Source organism: Macrobrachium rosenbergii, chromosome 53 (genome assembly GCF_040412425.1).
Source record: "Macrobrachium rosenbergii isolate ZJJX-2024 chromosome 53, ASM4041242v1, whole genome shotgun sequence".
NCBI lineage: Eukaryota > Metazoa > Arthropoda > Malacostraca > Decapoda > Palaemonidae > Macrobrachium > Macrobrachium rosenbergii.
Genome location: NC_089793.1, coordinates 3,818,646 through 3,838,726, shown reverse-complemented (window position 1 = coordinate 3,838,726; position 20,081 = coordinate 3,818,646). Strand labels below are relative to the sequence as shown.

The following is a 20,081-nucleotide window of genomic DNA, read 5'->3' as shown; positions in this document are numbered from 1 at the left end:
AAAGGACGAAAAAGCCATCTGGGTGAAGGCCCAGCAGTTCTTATCCCGAGCCTTCACTCGAGTCAGACCTTCCCAAACAAAGGCTTAGTGAATCTAAATGGGAAGTCGCTTTTTTGCGTCTCCAAGCGAAGGGCTTTTTACGCTCCTTTGATCGGCTCTTTTGCAAAGGTGCTGCGTGATTGCTCAGTCTGCTTAGCATTATCTTCGTCGTAAAGGCTTTGGATGTTTTCAGACACAGAGAGAGAGAGAGAGTTTCCTAATAAATATTGTGGCCTGATCACCTGAGCTGCACATTTGTTACCTGTTCTTCAGTTTCTTGATTAAGTCCTCTTGTACCTTTCTCCCTTTCAGTATTTCGCTTTGCATAGGCAGCGCTTTGCTTCCCAGTTCTAAACATAAGACAGTGCTTGCTGCATAAATACCTTCTGTTCCAAGATTCAGTTTTCATTGTATTTGAGTTACACATCATGTAGTGCAACAATCGAGAATTAGGCTTTGTTCGCTTTGTGTGTCTGCAGCGACGATGAAATTGAAGTCCTGTCCTTCAGATCTTCCAGGGTAATTACGATTCAGGCTGTTGCCGGAAGGTGACCTTCTTTGTCCAGTTCCCGTCACCTATAAATTTCAAATCCCGTATGGGGGCGAGTGGGCAAAGTGCCGTCACTGTACTTTACGCGGTGCACTGTCGGCTTTACATAAGGTTCTTTGCAGCGTCCCTTCGGCCCCCTGGCTGCAACCCCCTTTCATTCCCAGTACTGTAACTCTGTTCATATTCTCTTTCTTTCATCTTATTTTCCACCCTCTCCTAACAATTGTTTCAGCATTATATCCAGCGCTGAATGACCTCGTATGTCCAAGCGCTTGGTGTCTGGCCTAAATTTTATATTCCAATTCATCAGTATTTCAAAATGGAACTAAAGTTAGCGTCGTTATGACATTTGCACCAAGATTAAAAGCTGTCTGATGCTGGAAGTCCTTCATTTCTGCAGTTGAAGTGCAATGATTCTCCCAACACTGTTATTGATGACAATAATCGTGAGTTTATAAAAGCTGTAACGCTGCTCAAAAAAATTCATTTACCGATACCTTTTTTTTTTCAACTTGCAATATTACTTTTGCGTTTCAATTAACGTGTTTGTTGATATAACTTTATTTTCATGTTCACTTCTTTTATTCATATCCTGTGGAAGCTCGCTTTTAGTCCTGTACCATGCGAAGGTTTGTTTATTTTGAATAACAGTTTTAATTACGATTTCTCATGGTATGAGCAGTGCAATCATGAATGAAATACATGATCATTTTCTGTCAAAAATGTCAAAATATTTTCAAATCTCTACAGAGTTTCCGATAGCCGAGTAAATTCTCGAAAGGTCTGTGTATATGATATTTCGTTTTGTTTTAAATTCAAAATATATTGTGGATTTCTCTCTTCCATCATAATAATAATAATAATAATAATAATAATAATAATAATAATAATAATAATAACAACAACACTGGTACCCACTGTTACATTCACTTCACACATTCTTTTGTACGTGAAAGCACAATGACCTATGAACTTGAAAAATTGAAGAAAACTGGAAGTTAAGATGTCTTAGTGGCTTAATACTACTCGCAAGCATCAAAACTTGAATAATTCGATTATCTACAGCATTTCAGACCAGCTGAATTCTAGGGTGTCCATGTCACTGTCTCTTGTCATTTAATTATGTCACTGATTTTTTATTTTATTTTTTCCCACCATTTTTGTCGTACAATCATTAACCTGTAATTCTCCGTAGGGGTGTAGTGCTGTCAGTGTACCTCACGCGGTGCACTGTAGGCATTACTTAAGGTGCTTCGCAGCGTCCCTTCGGCCTCTAGCTGCAACCCCTTTCATTCCCTTTACTATAACCTCCGTTCATATTCTCTTTCTTCCATCTTACTTTCCACCCTCTCCTAACAATTGTTTCAACATTATTTTCAGCGCTGAATGACCTCATAGGTCCCAGCGCTTTGGTCTAAATGTTATATCCCAAATCCAATTAACTTATAATTAAACCGTTCTTGGTTAACCACAACAGCAATTCAGGAATGTCGATTTGGAAGCTCCGGGGAATGCTGGTTAAGTGACATTCACAGAGTATGGGGAGTCTCCTCGCTTTTTTGAACTAAGAATGACAGACAAGCAGACAAATAGAAACTGGGGAGGAGGAAAATCGACTAAAATAGAAACTGGGGAGGATGACAGCAACTAAAATATAAACTGGGGAGGAGGAAAAGCAACTAAAATAGAAACTGTGGAGGAGGAAAAGTAACTAAAATATAAACTGGGGAGGAGGAAAAGCAACTAAAATAGAAACTGGGGAGGAGGAAAAACAACTAAAATAGAAACTGGGGAGGAGGAAAAGCAACTAAAATAGAAACTGGGGATGAGGAAAACAACTAAAATAGAAACTGGGGAGGAGGAAAAGCAACAAAAATAGAAACTGGGGAGATGACAGCAACTAAAATAGAAACTGGGGAGGAGGAAAAGCAAGTAAAATAGAAAATGGGGAGGAGGAAAAAGCAACTAAAATATAAACTGGGGAGGAGGAAAAGCAACTAAAATAGAAACTGGGAGGAGGAAAAGCAACTAAAATAGAAACTGGGGAGGGAGGAAAAGCAACTAAAAATAGAAACTGGGGAGGAGGAAAAGCAACTAAAAAAATAGAAACTGGGGAGGAGGAAAAGCAACTAAAATATAAACTGGGGAGGAGGAAAAGCAACTAAAATAGAAACTGTGGAGGAGGAAAAGTAACTAAAATATAAACTGGGGAGGAGGAAAAGCAACTAAAATATAAACTGGGGAGGAGGAAAAACAACTAAAATAGAAACTGGGGAGGAGGAAAAAGCAACTAAAATAGAAACTGGGGATGAGGAAAACAACTAAAATAGAAACTGGGGAGGAGGAAAAGCAACAAAAATAGAAAACTGGGGATGACAGCAACTAAAATAGAAACTGGGGAGGAGGAAAAGCAACTAAAATAGAAACTGGGGAGGAGGAAAAGCAACTAAAATATAAACTGGGGAGGAGGAAAAGCAACTAAAATAGAAACTGGGGAGGAGGAAAAGTAACTAAAATAGAAACTGGGGAGGAGGAAAAGCAACTAAAATAGAAACTGTGGAGGAGGAAAAGCAACTAAAATAGAAACTGGGGAGGAGGAAAAGCAACTAAAATAGAAACTGGGGAGGATGACAGCAACTAAAATAGAAAACTGTGGAGGAGGAAAAGCAACTAAAATATAAACTGGGAGGAGGAAAAGCAACTAAAATATAAACTGGGGAGGAGGAAAAAGCAACTAAAATAGAAACTGTGGAGGAGGAAAAGCAACTAAAAAATATAAACTGGGGAGGAGGAAAAGCAACTAAAATATAAACTGGGGAGGAGGAAAAGCAATTAAATATAAACTGGGGAGGAGGAAAAGCAACTAAAAAAATAAACTGGGAGGAGGAAAAGCAACTAAAATATAAACTCAGGAGGAGGAAAAGCAACTAAAATAGAAACTGGGGAGGAGGAAAAGCAACTAAAAATAGAAACTGGGGAGGAGGAAAAAAGCAACTAAAATAGAAACTGGGGAGGAGGAAAAGCAACTAAAATATAAACTGGGGAGGAGGAAAAGCAACTAAAATATAAACTGGGGAGGAGGAAAAGCAACTAAAATATAAACTGGGGAGGAGGAAAATCAACTAAAATATAAACTGGGGAGGAGGAAAATCAACTAAAATAGAAACTGGGGAGGAGGAAAAGCAACTAAAATAGAAACTGGGGAGGAGGAAAAGCAACTAAAATTTAAACTGGGGAGGAGGAAAAGCAACTAAAATATAAACTGGGGAGGAGGAAAAGCAACTAAAATAGAAACTGGGGAGGAGGAAAAGCAACTAAAATATAAACTGGGGAGGAGGAAAAGCAACTAAAATAGAAACTGTGGAGGAGGAAAAGCAACTAAAATATAAACTGGGGAGGAGGAAAAGCAACTAAAATATAAACTGGGGAGGAGGAAAAGCAACTAAAATATAAACTGGGGAGGAGGAAAAGCAACTAAAATATAAACTGGGAGGAGGAAAAGCAACTAAAAATAGAAACTGTGGAGGAGGAAAAGCAACTAAAATATAAACTGGGGAGGAGGAAAAAGCAACTAAAATAGAAACTGGGGAGGAGGAAAAGCAACTAAAATAGAAACTGGGGAGGAGGAAAAGCAACTAAAATAGAAACTGGGGAGGAGGAAAAGCAACTAAAATATAAACTGTGGAGGAGGAAAAGCAACTAAAATAGAAACTGTGGAGGAGGAAAAGCAACTAAAATAGAAACTGGGGAGGAGGAAAAGCAACTAAAATAGAAACTGGGGAGGAGGAAAAGCAACTAAAATAGAAACTGGGAGGAGGAAAAGCAACTAAAATATAAACTGGGGAGGAGGAAAAGCAACTAAAATAGAAACTGGGAGGAGAAAAAGCAACTAAAATAGAAACTGGGGAGAAGGAAAAGCAACTAAAATAGAAACTGGGGAGGAGGAAAAGCAACTAAAATAGAAACTGGGGAGGAGGAAAAGCAACTAAAATAGAAACTGGGGAGGAGGAAAAGCAACTAAAATAGAAACTGGGGAGGAGGAAAAGCAACTAAAATAGAAACTGGGGAGGAGGAAAAGCAACTAAAATAGAAACTGGGGAGGAGGAAAAGCAACTAAAATAGAAACTGGGAGGAGGAAAATCAACTAAAATAGAAACTGGGGAGGAGGAAAAGTAACTAAAATAGAAACTGGGGAGGAGGAAAAGCAACTAAAATAGAAACTGGGGAGGAGGAAAAAGCAACTAAAATAGAAACTGGGAGGAGGAAAAGCAACTAAAATAGAAACTGGGGAGGAGGAAAACTAAAATAGAAACTGGGGAGGAGGAAAAGTAACTAAAATATAAACTGGGAGGAGGAAAAGCAACTAAAATAGAAACTGGGAGGAGGAAAAGCAACTAAAATAGAAACTGGGGAGGAGGAAAAGCAACTAAAATAGAAACTGGGGAGGAGGAAAATCAACTAAAATAGATACTGGGAAGGAGGAAAAGCAACAAAAATAGAAACTGGGGAGGAGGAAAATCAACTAAAATAGAAACTGGGGAGGAGGAAAAGCCACTAAAATAGAAACTGGGGAGGAGGAAAACAACTAAAATAGAAACTGGGAAGGAGGAAAAGCAACTAAAATAGAAACTGGTGATGAGGAAAACAACTAAAATAGAAACTGGGGAGGAGGAAAAGCGACAAAAATAGAAACTGTGGAGGAGGAAAATCAACTAAAATAGAAATTGGGGAGGAGGAAGAGCAACTAAAATAGAAACTGAGGATGAGGAAAACAACTAAAATAGAAACTGGGAAGGAGGAAAAGCAACAAAATAAAAACTGGGGAGGAGGAAAAGCAACTAAAGTAGAAACTGGGGAGGAGAAAAAGCAACTAAACACTGACAAGAAAGAGACTGGTGACAAGTAAAACACGAAATCATAATCAAGGTTTTGTATCTAACGTCACTGCTTTGGATAAACTGAAAAGTTATTTGAGTTACAGGTAACAGTCTCGATGAGGGATTTAAAAGAATAAAGAAAAGCAGTTGTAATACGAGCCTTCAGTAAAAAATAATATGTTATTCATCATCAGCTCGTATTATTATTATTATTATTATTATTATTATTATTATTATTATTATTATTATTATTATTATTATTATTATTGTTGTTATTATTATTATTATTATTATTATTTTTCATAAGTATTTCATATTTATAGGGCTACATAGAATTCATTCCCTTTTACACAAATTCATAAAAAAAAGTATTCTCTTTCAGCTATTCATAGACCCTTTGACTTACAACCGTTCAAGGTAACGTAGTCAGACTTTCACACCCGAAAATAACCTTCTTATTCTCAGCTTAATCCCTCGTCCGGGAAGCCGTTTTCAATAGACTCACTTTAGAAAATAAGACACAATTATATCCAGCACATGGATGAGAAATCTCGTTTGGCAAAAATGTAGTGTCTAGGATTACGTAGGTACCACAGAGGCTCAATAACCCATACAAGTAAATGAATGGATATTATTAGATATTGAGCGCCCTGCCTACTCTAAGAAGGTACATTATCTAGAATGGTAAGTCTGTTTGCATCTCGGAACTATTTGGCGAATATCGTATAAAGTTTACTTTACTGTGCGTTTGGTATTATTGTCTGTTTTCGTATTTAAACTTTTTTTCATATCCACCATCATTTCGTTGCATTGTTCACGTGACTTGAGGATTTCATTCACTAAAAATTAACCTTGTACTGGCTCACTCCGGTAATGGTGTTAGATGCATCTTAACCGCTGATCAGGAAGTAGGAAATGCATGCATGGAACAGACACTTTGATATGTTGGTCACCTGGAACTCAACAAGCATTAAGGTAATTTGTAGATGATACATCAACTGAATCCCAGCAATTGCTCATATGAATTTGTGAAAGAGCAAGGTGTAGACAAGGATTTTATTGAGTTGAATCACCTGCTGTATTATTTGTTCATTTATGTGGATTAACTGCACCTTACTAATAATTGGAGAGAAAAAAATCACGTACCAGAATGCTGCTGCAATGGCTGGTCGAGTTGCCATTTGGCTTCAAGTTGTAATTAAAGCGGAAGGTGAATAACTCTGCTTGTATGTATGTATGTGTGTGTGTGTGTGGTGAGTGTATGTGTGTTTAGGAAGTGGGTGGTGGAAGGGGGTAGGGGAGGAAGGGCAGAATGCAGAGAGAGAGAGTCTTTACATTTAGTAATTGGCCCGAGTTGCAATGTTCCATATCTCGGGACTTCCATCTCTCCGCCCAATCAACGCTTGTTGCAGCCACATGAGCTGTGCAATACAAATGCAAATGTGCATTTGCGAGGCAGCTGTGAGCCCCCCTCAAAAGTGCTTCCACGACCAGCTTTATGGAAACTTAAAGGGACGATGCTCCCTCCCGTGGTGTGGTCGTCCACCGGAATTGCCGTTTGCCGATTGTTGATTGTTTATTTTCTTGGCTTTACTTTCTAGTTAATTGTGATTTGTCCATGTAGGTGGTGTTTTATTGTTGCTTTTTCATTTATGTCTTCAGTGAACGCATTGTTTCTTCGTAATTCGTGTGACAGCCCAGCTAGAGGATGAATATGCGGAAATGAATTTTTCACGTGTGGATTTAATTGCACAAGTTGCATCTGTTTTGATCATAAGCATAAAGTACATCACCATTAAATTCCTTATTATTAATGTAACCAAAAAGGGGTAGTGGCCCTGAGCTATTTTTCCAAAGGAAAAATAATGAATGTTTCTTAGAGACTACAGATCACTTGCCCTTTTGTTTATAATGTGAAGGATAATGAATTTACATGTTATAAAATCATATCCTGTTATGAAAAGTCCAAAAGAGAGTTGTCGGAATAGGCCACGAAAATTGCCGGGTTTTTTCTGTTTCTCTTTCTTTCCTGTATTTTTTACCTTAGCTACAGTGAACAGAGCCAGTTGCCATACTAAGAAAAATGAGAATAAATGTAGTTACGTAAAAGATACAAAGAGTTCCGTATCACCTTTTTCAGTAGTACATAATTTCATTTGTAATTTTTTGTCATGTTTTCATCCACTTTTCTTTCCTAAATGACAATGCATGTTATGTATAATTTTTACCTCTGGGTTTCACTTATTTGCTTCTTTATATCTCTGTTTGTGTTCGTGCCAAATTTAGAAGTTATGGCTAACTTTCCTTTCCACTGAAACAGCCTTGTGTCAATTTAAAACTAAAAAGTGTAACATTTTCCTATCGTTTTTATATCTTCGTCCCCTTGAGTCATATCTTCATTAGATTCCGTCATTAGAGTGGCCTTCCATCTCTCTCTCTCTCTTTCTCTCTCTCTCTCTCTCTCTCTCTCTCTCTCTGGGGACAGTTGATGAGGAGACATGCTGAATACGCGGAACGCCCAGAATAATGACCTGTTCCTTAGGTGCTGCGATTTTGAAGGAGAAAACGGGGCCGAAATTGAGAAAATATTCCCCGAGGCGCTGCGCTTAAGGTGCCAATTTCTCCATGCCTGTGATGCTGTGAATCAGGTTTTGTGTTGGCGTATGTATGTGTATGTTAATATACTTTTTCTTTCTTAATAAGTGGTCTCTCTTCTGTTCTTCCCATTACCGTGTGTTACTCCTTTCTAAGGAACGCCATATTCTTTGGAAGCTTGAATTTCGGGTCAGTGGCCCTTTTGGTGAGCTTGTTCCACATGAAATGGGTTCATCTTCTGAATAATAATAATAGTAATAATATTAATAATAATAATAATAATGTGCGTATATAAATCCTCTTTCTTCAAGGGAATTTCATGGAATTATAACTACCTTGTAATAGGTAATTACTCATTTACTTTCAAATTGTTACTCTTGACGCTTTCCTCTTATTCCGAGAGTGAATTTATTTTCGGGCGATCTTTGGACTGCTGTAGTGGTACATGAATTTCTCTCTCTCTCTCTCTCTCTCTCTCTCTCTCTCTCTCTCTCTCTCTCTCTCTCTCTCTCTCTCTCTCCTCCTCCTCCTCCTCCTCCTCCTCCTCCTCCTCCTCCTCCTCCTCCTCCTCCTCCTCCTCCTCTGGTCCTCACGGCGCAATTAACCCGCTCCCTGCTTGCAATGATGAAGTGTGCGTTCGATCCCCAGGTCTGTATAAGAAAGGAATGGCTTTTGTTTTTCCTTAAAACCCCTTTATTTCTTAGTCAGTGGAGCACGTATGAGAGAGAGAGAGAGAGAGACTGAAATTAAAAGGCGTGAGTAATCAGTACTTTGTGGAAGATGTATACCATTGCATAATTAGCAACAGGGTGACCTCGACCAGGAAATCCTCGCATCGGCTGTGTGAACCTGTTCGCGAGATATTCAGGAATGTGTAAGAACTTGTCGTTTCTTAAAAGAAAAAGCATAAAAGTCCTTCATTTGTATATTCGTAAGATATTCAGGAATGCGTATCAACTTGCCATTTCTTTAAAAAATATGAAAAAGTCAAAAGTATTTACTTTCAAAAACTTTCTAAAGTAGTACTTATATACCTCATGCAGTCGTAAGCATTTTCCAAAATCTTCCGAAATCCAAATATCCTTTTCCAAAAAAAAAGTAGGAAAAGGTAAAAAAAAAAAAATGCTTCATTTCTAAGAAAAAGTACTTACCTCATACAATCACAAGTATCCTCCGAAATCCTACGAAATGATAGATAGTAATTCTTTCCTCTTGTTCGCAGACATCATCCTGAACTTCCGCACGACCTTCGTCAACAAGAAAGGCGAGGTGGTTCTTAGTCCCTGCAGGATAGCGACGCATTACGTCAAAGGCTGGTTCCTGCCGGACCTGGCGGCCGCGATGCCCTTCGATCTCCTGGTGGCTACTGACGTTTACAGCTCGGTGAGTTCAACGTCCCTTTTCTCTCTCTCTCTCTCTCTCTCTCTCTCTCTCTCTCTCTCTCTCTCAAACACACACACACACACACACATACGCACGCACGCAAAAGCACTCAAGCCTATTTCTCATTGGTGATTATGATAACCTCTCTCTCTCTCTCTCTCTCTCTCTCTCTCTCTCTCTCTCTCTCTCTCTCTCTCTCTCTCTCACACACACACACACACACACACACACGCAAAAGCACTCAAGCCTATTTCTCATTGGTGATTATGATAATCTCTCTCTCTCTCTCTCTCTCTCTCTCTCTCTCTCTCTCTCTCTCTCTCTCTCTCACACACACACATATGCATGCACACACAAAAGCACTCAAGCCTATTTTAATCTCTCTCTCTCTCTCTCTGGATGCTTCCCTGTGACCTTGTCGTGTGTTTTTTTATCTAAGTTCAGTAGTTATTTTATCGTTTTCTGTATATTTCTCTTCTTGAACATCATCACATGTATTTATTGCTTGCGGTCCTTATTCGATCAACCAGATGGGTCCCTTTTGTGGGTCATTTATCTTGAATTGTTTTTATCCATTCCTCGTCGTGTGAGTAAGTTTGCTGTCCTGTAGGAGATTCATATTCTAAAATGTTTTGTCTGGAAATAATAATAATAATAATAATAATAATAATAATAATAATAATAATAATAATAACAATAATTCTTGTTAAATAGGGTATCCCATCATTTGAGTTAATTTTATATTGAGTCTTCTCTGCGTTCGTTATAATTCTTTTCTCTTCTACGTAAATAATAATAATAATAATAATAATAATAATAATAATAATAATAACAATAATAATAATAATAAAATGTCAAGCTCCCCGTTTACAGCCCCATGATGTGTTTTTGGCTCGACAAATATGTTAACCATTTTGCCTAGGCCAAGTGGGTCGTGGTTTTTCCTGATTCTTTCCCGAGACGCAGAATCACGTAAAAATCCCAGCGGCTTGATTCTTTGGCTAAGAACCGTGACAGTTTTATCTGCCTGTTATCTCGTATATCTGCTGTATTCTTTATATAACCCCTTGCAACGGTTGCTTTGCCAAGCTGAAAAGAAATTCCCCAGACGGCCCAGCGAAATACGTTAGATATCTCTCTTCCGTAGAAAGTCCTTCTTCTCCGTCGTGGATTAAAAAAAAAAGCGATTACGGTACGAGTAGCGAGCGGTTATTTCCTAAGTTATTTCGTGGAAGGCTTCGTGAATCGGCGGAGGAATGGAATGGCATAATAAACCACAGATGGTTTATCTGCACTCGGTTCGTTTTCCCCGATTCATTTTCCACATCAAAGGGATAAACCCTACGGCGTACCCAAAGACACTTTTTTATTTCCTTATTTTATTCGCGGTATTTCGGTCTCCGTCTTTCTTAGGCGGGATAGATTCACTCTTTCATTCTTGCCATACTCACCATCCATCCATCAGAGTGGAAATTGACCCCCGAGCGATTTATCAAGCGATGCCTGAGATAAAGATAAAGAGGTTTTGGACTCTCCTGCGGTTGATGGACGAAATCGGAATGATCCCGTCTTTGTTCCACCGGCCGGTCTCTAAATCCCATTTGGACCCCTCTCATAGAAAAGAGTAAAAAAAAAATGTCATTAAAAAAAAAAAAGAGAGAGAGAGAGAGAGAGAGTCAACATCATTCTCTAAATTTCGTCCGGGACTCCTCCACGGCTTGAACGCTGACGCAAGTATAATGGCAAATTTCTTATCACTTAAGGAAGCCGGGACAAAACAAGGCGACTAATGGACGAGGTGAACCCCGAGACAAACAAGCCCTAATGGACGTGATATTCGTCTCTCGGCGGAGCTGAAATGCTACTACTAAATGATCTGGGTTGTTTGTATGAGAGAGAGAGAGAGACTCCTCCATTCCAACGGCAGCAGCCCGCCCCCCAGCCCTCCTCCTCCCAGGGGACTCATGAAAGTCAAAATGTAGTCTCTAAATTGTAAATGGTCTGATATGGGAGTTTCGGCTTTGAAGAACTCGGAAGAGACCATGGTTCGGCGCACACGGGTTCGTGCGCGACTTTTGATGATAAAATGACTTCTGAATAAACCTAGAGTTTTTTTTTTTTTTTTTTTTTTTTTCTGGGGGTTATTTGCGTCTTGTCCCTCTACGGTAAATTTCAGAGACGCTAAAGAAGGATGAAGGAATGGGGGTACCTGTGGGGGGGAAGGGGATACCTATGGAGACACACACACACCCCCCTCCCACCATCCCGATAGTTATGGCGCTCTATCCGTATTTTATTTCTTTTTAATTATTCTTTTGCTATGAACACTTAATATATTATAATATATCAGTTTTATTATCTATGAATAATAAAAACTAAGCACGGAAGTTACTCTTGGGTAAATATAAAATAATTACCATGTGTCATGGAGAATACTTCCAGTGTTATGTACCTCGATGCCTTAAATTCATTTGTTTTTCAATTTTATGTTTAAATCCTTTTTTCAAATTTTTAATCTCCTAAAACAATAAATGACTGAAAAACGACTGTTGTTATCATTATTTCGTAAAATCTTCTAAACAGTACTGGTTTACTTCTGAAAAACTGGGTAAAAAAAAAAAAGCAGAAATGATAACGTAACAAGAAACTCAATCCGCATTAGCAACATTTGAATTCCCCTCCTCGGAATAAGTCACTGGAAATCCCTTGAGCCTGACATGCGGTAGTTCTGAAAAGCCGCTTAAGGACGGAGAGAGCACAAGGAAAGACACGGATATATATACTTATATATATACAAACCATTTTCCTCCCCTTAAGAGGCCTCGAGACGGAGATAGGAATCAGAGTGGAAGTCGAAAGCGGTTAGGCTGAAAAGTTTTACCGCTGATAATCTCTTTTTCTTTTCTTTTTTTATCATCTTCTACCTCTTCTTTTTTGGGTTGTCCAAGATTCTGCGTCGATGGTCTCTAAGATGCTTTTCCGACCATTTGAGCATTAGATATCTAAAGTTGAAAGGGGGAATTCGGCCGTGATACTTGGAAGGGAAAGAAATAAATAGATAAATAGGCAAATAAAAAAAAATAATAATAGTATACAGTAAGTGAATATGATCTTTCCATCTTTACATTGGGTTTTGGGGGGGGGGACTGCTTCCCAAATCTAGTTTTTTGGGCCTGGGGTAGGGGAGGGATGGACTCCTAAAAATTGCTTGGCTCTTGAACCTTCTTAGTTGGAGCTATTTTTCAGTATATACTGATTGCTGTTTGAGAATCTGGTGTGTTTTATAGTTTGCTGAGATAAACCCTAGATTTTAGCTTACTTCTACATAAAATTCGGTTTGCTGAAATTTAAGAGCGTTGCATGAACTGAAGGGTCCATAAAACAAATAAACACAATATTTGTGCCTTCACACTCATTTTTCACGAATGTCGAGTACGTAACTGACTGATTACAAATAATAAGTCTATTATTTGTACAAAATACGGCGATGCGATCATTTGATCATTAGTTTGTGTCCTATCACTTCTCCCTCCAATATACAAATTACGCCAAGCGCACAGAACACTTCATGTATAAATGATAAATTATGAACTTTCACGTCGATACTCACTGCCATCAAGGCAAAGAGCATTACAGCATTTACTGAAAATAAAAATCATTGCACTAAAATGCGAAGTTGATAACATTTAGCGATAATCTCCACAGCATCACAGCGCTGTGCATGTGGCGTTGGAAATAAATGGAAACGCCGATGCTAAAATTGACTCACGTCCAGAGTCCTTTGTACTTTTGATAGATAACAAATGTAATTCAATACAGCGTGGACCATTTCCCGTCCTATTTTGCATTTCGACCGATATTAAGTGATGGAATGTCTGGTTTTTTTTTTTTTTTTTTTTTGGGGGCGGTTGTGGGGACGGGTAATACGATTCCTTTCCATAGCACCATTGCGTTGCGTTATGTAGGCTACTATACTACTTTTTATGGAGTATGTTATATTAGTGTGTTCGTCTGTCTCTCTTCCCGTTTGATTGAAGCGTAATTCACATAATTTCAGAAAAGCTTTCGCGACAACTCTTTAGATCGCGGCTGTATTTTCCTCTTTGATCCCCTCTTGAAATATTTTATGAAGTGTTAAAAAAAAATTCTGTTATTCTCTTAGTTCCGTCATGTAATTGTCTTTCAGAAATATTCACCAATACGAGAAATTCGGTGAAGTTTTGAAATAATCTGAAAGGATTTCGACTTGATTCGCGTGCTTATTATTATTATTAAGATAGTTTAACCAGACTACTGAGCTGACTATCCATAGAGATTCAAGGTAGTGATAGTCTTCGGTCATTGTATTTTGCGTGGGTGAGAACGCGAGATAACATAATAATAACTTCTTAGGTAATCAGGTCCTTTGAGTGTTCGGCCTTTTATAAGTAATAAAAGTCATTCCTCATAATTGCTAACTTAACCTAACCTGTACTTTACATTCAGTTCCAGAGACTTAGACGAAAATACATCACGCCTAAGAAGGCAGTCCTGCTAGAAACTTATCACATTAATGGAGGTAATAAGCGAAGACGTGTCATAAGTTAGTGTGATTCAAACGGCACCGAAAGTTATTAGCGAGTAAGGCCTTGCGTTGAGCCTAATTACGCGGCAATTACACGCTCATTGCACCTAATTATGCGAGTCCCCCTTTCTCTCCTTTGCCGGCCCGTGATGTAATTGACGTCAGATACACGGAATCGAAACGATTTGTGAGGCGCGGTGCGGATTTCGATTATCTCGCCGATCTGATAATTATCCAGTGCGGTTGATTAATTTTCGCGTACTGTGTTGATTTTATCGTATGTTGATGATTGGTCGTGATAATCTGATCTCGTTTATTGTAAACAGCTTTGTACTTGTGCTATTGATTAAGTTAAACGTAACCTGTTTATTTTATTGTGTGCTGTTGATTGAAATGGTCTCTTGCTGTTAGTTTCGTTCTCCCTCGCGCTAATAGTGTTGTTATTCATTGTATGCTTGTGCTCATAAGTATACTATTATTTTCTGTTTTGTTTTTTGGACTTTATCATTTTAATTGCACATACTTTCGGAGGGGACCTGAAGCAGCGTTCTTGCACGTATCTGAAGCATAGAATATATAATTTTTGTTTTGGACTGGGCTGTGTATGCAATTATTACAAAATTAGTGATACATATATATATATATATATATATATATATATATATATATATATATTATATATATATATATATATATATAATATATATATATATATTTTAATCAGCAACATATCTTATACACGTAACTGCTTACTTTTTTACTTAACATAAACAGTTTTTATGCATATAACTATATCATTAGTTACATTTTTTCCATTTTCTCTTGGTTTTAATAGCTCTCCTTATACACACATCATTAAGTACCTATTTTCTCTTATGTAACAGTACTCATTATGTACGTATTTATAATTAAAGGTATTATATGTTTATTTTTTTGGGGGGTAGGGGGTATGGGACAGGTTGGGACGTGGGACTTGGCAGCACATGCCCATAATTACGAATATAATTGTTACAAATATAATTAAATATTCCTAATCATAACATCACTTCTGAACCTCATTATAACATCACTAATACTACAACTTCCTTCCTCCGACTCTTCACAGCAAACGGCGAACATCCACCTACTGAAGCTGACGCGTCTCCTCCGCCTGGCGCGCCTCCTTCAGAAGATAGACAGGTGTTCTCAGTACTCCGCCCTCATCCTCACCTTCCTCATGCTCTCCTTCACGCTCGTGGCCCACTGGTTCGCCTGCGTCTGGTACGCCATCGCCGACGCCGAGAAGGACAGCGAACACGGCAATATAGGTAATGGCAGTGACAAGGTTTCGTAGTTGGTGTGAAGCCCTATCTGGACCGTGGGTCCACCTTACTGAAATTTGAGAGAGGGATGCATAATGTTTTGAGTGAGAGAGAGAGGAGGATGCATAATATTATGAGAGAGAGAGAGAGGAATGCATAATATTTTGAGAGAGAGAGAGGTGGTGTGGGAGCTATGGGTGGGGACCACTTGAAGTCCACCTTATTGAAATTTGAGAGAGGGTCCATAATGATTTTGAGAGAGAGAGAGATGCATAATAGATGAGAGAGAGAGAGAGAGAGAGAGAGAGAGAGAGAGAGAGAGAGAGAGAGAGAGAGAGGAATGCATAATATTTTGAGAGAGAGTGGTGTGAAGCCATGGGTGAGGACCACTTGGGTCCACCTTATAAAAATTTGACAAGAAGGAACAGAGTGGTATTAAAATATATTCAGGTCATGAAATGTAGCTTGATACAGGACAAACTGTAATCCACAAGAAAGCTACAAGCAGTGCTCTGCAGTTAAAAGCCAAGGACAAAGTAATAATATTGCTTTTAAGAATCCTGGGTACCGCCACATTTGAAGAAAGAGCATCACAGAAATGTTAAACAGTAGCAAATATCTTCATATTTTTTATGTCTTACTATTTAATACATACATGCCAATGTACTAAGTTTTTCTCATATAGTAATCTCGCTATTACAAGCCTGAAGCCAGATTTACCATTGCCACGGAGTCTTGGAAAAGACATAGAGATATTGAGATAATACCCTCTGGAAATACAACTTTGTCATTTCTCGTCCTAAGTTAATGCAGGTTAAATCACATCTTGGGTACGTTTGCAATTTCTCCAGAATAATGGGAACTATTAAATCCAGTTGCAGTATTTACTACCGGTACATTATATGTCCTTGATTTGTGTGTTTGTGTAATTATAAGTCAGTATGTTCATACAGTTGTTAGAGAATAGAATCAGACATGTCAGGAAAATTATATATATATATATGTGTGTGTGTGTGTGTGTGTTAACTGAATCACGAAAATATGGAACGTGATGACTATATAAATAAAGATAAAATCCACAAAGGAAAGGGAAACACTGGAGTGCTGCGAGGCCTTTCGACTCTTTCGTCCTTTACTAATCTTCTTCTTCGTTTAACGTGCTTTTATCCCATTTTTCATATGGGGTAAGCACGATGCCTTCTTCCGAAGGACTTTGATTTGCCTGACATCGCTTAGACCCCGGTAGCACATGTGTATGTATTGTGCCAAATCCCCAGCTCCCTTTCTCCCAGCAGCGAAGAGACGTGAGCGGTTTAGGCCGTCAGTTCGAGACGTGTAAGGTGTCTGTTATGTTTTTAGAAGGTGTTGGAGTGGCTTTGTTTGTGTGTGTATTAGTCTGTAACACCCATTTGCTTTCAGCAAACCTATCCGCTGATTACATACATAATCCCGGGGTGTCTACACGGATAGCAAAGTATCCAACCCTCTGACCGACCGGCTGCGGATTTGAACTCATGACACAGACTTCTTATGAAGTCCGAATCAGCTGCTCTACCAACTGAGCCATCGAGGCTCTTTTCTGTCCTTACTAATATATATATATATATATATATATATATATATATATATATATATATATATATATATATATATATATATATATATATATATATATATATATATATATATATATATATATATAATACTTAGAGCAGCTCGAAAAAATAAATATTACAAACTCTCTCTCTCTCTCTCTCTCTCTCTCTCTCTCTCTCTCTCTCTCTCTCTCTCTCTCTCTCTCTCTCTCTCTCTCTCTCTCTCCTTGCATTTGTATAAGAGAGAAAACATAGTATAACTGCATTTTCATAATTTCTGTATGAGTGACAATTAATATGAAACAATAACTCTCTCTCTCTCTCTCTCTCTCTCTCTCTCTCTCTCTCTCTCTGTCTCTCTTGCATTATTTTATTATTTGTACTGTATATGCGAGTGGGAGAATTAATATGCAAATCCTTACAATATGGAAGACCTCCTTGAAGACCCATATTTCATAAAAAATGGCTCTGTAGGTCTATAAAAGGTCTTTCTCCTCTCACTTTGTTATGGAAAACATGTCCACAGAGACTAGATTCCATTCCATTGTAATGGCAAGATGGAATATGTAAACTAAGATGAGTCTTATTTAGATGGGTCATGTTAGACGTAGAATTTGACTTCTAAATTTATATGTAGCTATTTTTGTCGACTCTGACTCCTGAATCTATATGTGTGTAATTTTTTTATTGTAATTTTTTTAGTCTTTGTAGGACTCGGAGATGAGAACGAATGCTGAATGTGAAGTGTGTTTGATCGTAATTCCTGGATATAAATTGTAATTGGTGAATTAATTCATTGTTTAAGGCAGTATTGATAAAAATGTTGGTTATTACTAATCTTAACAACACCAGTACTGAAATGAAGTTGTCAAGAGCTTCCTTGTTCTCATTTTGATTACTACTACTACTACTACTACTACTACTGCTGCTGCTGCTGCTGCTGCTGCTGCTGCTGCTGCTGCTGCTGCTGCTACTACTACTACTACTACTACTAATAATAATAATAATAATAATAATAATTTGTTGCTCGTGTTAAAATGACCGAACCCACTTAATCAGATTTACTGCCAGTCACTGAATAGCTCGGTAGCCTCATAATTATTAATTACCTCGCCCTTTCTAGCATAAGAGACGCCTAAGTACTTAAAAATAAAATAGTAATAAAAATAATAATAATAATAAAGCCTATCAGTATATTTTGGATCATTTGCCATTCACCACCCGACATCAGACGTCTCTTGAATTATGAATTTTGAAATTTAATCATCAATAAAAATAAAAAAATGATCAAATGAAAAAACCGGTGCAGTGGTGTTCCCTTTGGTGGTACTTGACAGGTTGCGTAACTTTGCTCACTGGGGTATAGCTGGTCTAGGTGAAACTGCTGCGGACGAGTTTCGTTTTTGGTGAAACTGGAATGATGGATTCGGTGCTGTGAATCGGGGAGTTGTAAATGGATTATTATTAATTTTTATACCTTGTTGGTGAATTAAACGGCGGACATTTTCGTTTGATGGTGTTTTTTCCGTTTGAGTGTCAGTTTTCCATGTGCGTGTATATTTTCCGTGTGTATATTTTTCCGTTTGAGTGTATATTTTCCGTGTGTATATTTTTCCGTATGAGTAATTTTTCGTGTGTGTATATTTTTCCGCAGGAGTGTATATTTTCCGTGTGTGTATATTTTTCCGTATGATTATTTTTCCGAATGAGTATATTTTTTTCTGTATATTTTTTCCTTGTGATTGCATATTTTTCCCTATTAGTGTATACTTTCCGTATAAATGTGTACTTTTCCCACATTAGTGTATATTTTTCTGTGTGAGTGTATATTTTTCCGTATGATTGACTGTAACTTAGGACTCATCGTTCAGAATTGACGCTACATAATATCCTCGTTCAGATGTTGTAATCATGTTTCAATGTCGATTGTGAATGAAAAAATACTTTTACAGACACTTTCAAGTTTACCCTTGCCAGTAGGTAGTGATGCTAATGCCTTTGTTTAAGAGAGGCTTCGGTATAAAAGATACCTACACCATTGCCCAAAGCTTTCTGACTTAATGCCTTGCTGATTCTTATTATTTATATATTTATGCATATATGTATTAGGAGGGTGTGACTGTGCTTATATTTATTCTAATCGATATTATACGTTGGTATAATACCTATTTCGGTATTGGCCATTTGAGTCTGAAAGATTGCTTTACGAGTTTAATGAAGTTTAATGGAGAGGAGTGGCGAGCCACGATTGCCGACGTCCTTGGGGATATGGCACCTGGATGATGATGATGATGATGAAGTATTTCTGAGATTGTCTGCTTGATTCGGAAGCCATTTCGGTGACTCATAACTGATATTCCTCGCAGGCTGGCTCGAGATGTTGGCCGAACGCTTAGATCGGCCCGTGTTCAACGTGACGCTTCCGGAGAAGTACCTGACGGCGCTCTACTTCACCTGTTCGTCTCTAACTTCCGTCGGCTTCGGGAACGTCTCGGCGAACACCAACAAGGAGAAGATATTCAGTATTGCCACCATGCTCGTTGGAGGTAAGAATTCGTTTGATGGTAGATGATTTTAGGGCATCTTTCTCTCCTCAGTGAATCCTTATCTTAGAAATCTCTCTGAATCCACTATCTTAGAAATTTCTCTGAGTCCACTTCATATATATATATATATATATATATATATATATATATATACACACATATACACACACGCATACTACATACACTCTTATAACCCTCCTATCATTATGTAATCTGTTGTTAGCGCCATCTGTTGGTTACCATTTGTACGATACATAACTCTTGAAATTACTTCTTGTTATTCCTCTATGTTGTCCTTGGAAATGTTTACTCCAAACGAGGTACACCCAAGCTCTCTTAAGTTCATTATCCTGTGGTCTTTGTATATCATGTTTATTGAAGATATGAAGTGATTGTTTGTAATTATTGCTCAAATCTTCGTTCATTATTTGCTTTTAGTAAAACTTTTGTTGGATTGTACTTTTAACCTCGTAAATTTACTTAACGATACATCAAGTGTTGGCCTCATCACTGAGATAAACGAATGCTTCAAGTGGCAGGTATTAGTTGTGACAATATATGTGTGTATGTGCTGAGGAATTTTTTTCCTGTGAAGTTAGTGTTGATTAATGCCAATGAAGCGGAGATTGAT

The 20,081-nt window shown here is 38.0% G+C and overlaps 1 protein-coding gene across 6 annotated transcripts in view; it reads left to right on the top strand.

The window, feature by feature from the left end:
- The window catches only part of Elk (Eag-like K[+] channel), a 451,009-nt gene that overhangs the window by 407,707 nt on the left and 23,221 nt on the right, over nucleotides 1-20,081 (top strand). For all 6 annotated transcript variants that reach the window (XM_067096523.1, XM_067096526.1, XM_067096524.1 and 3 more), the window contains exons 7-9: nucleotides 9,284-9,444; nucleotides 15,114-15,315; nucleotides 19,271-19,450. In XM_067096523.1, coding sequence (XP_066952624.1) covers nucleotides 9,284-9,444; nucleotides 15,114-15,315; nucleotides 19,271-19,450 — 543 coding nt within the window. The remainder of the gene's footprint in view (nucleotides 1-9,283; nucleotides 9,445-15,113; nucleotides 15,316-19,270; nucleotides 19,451-20,081) is intronic.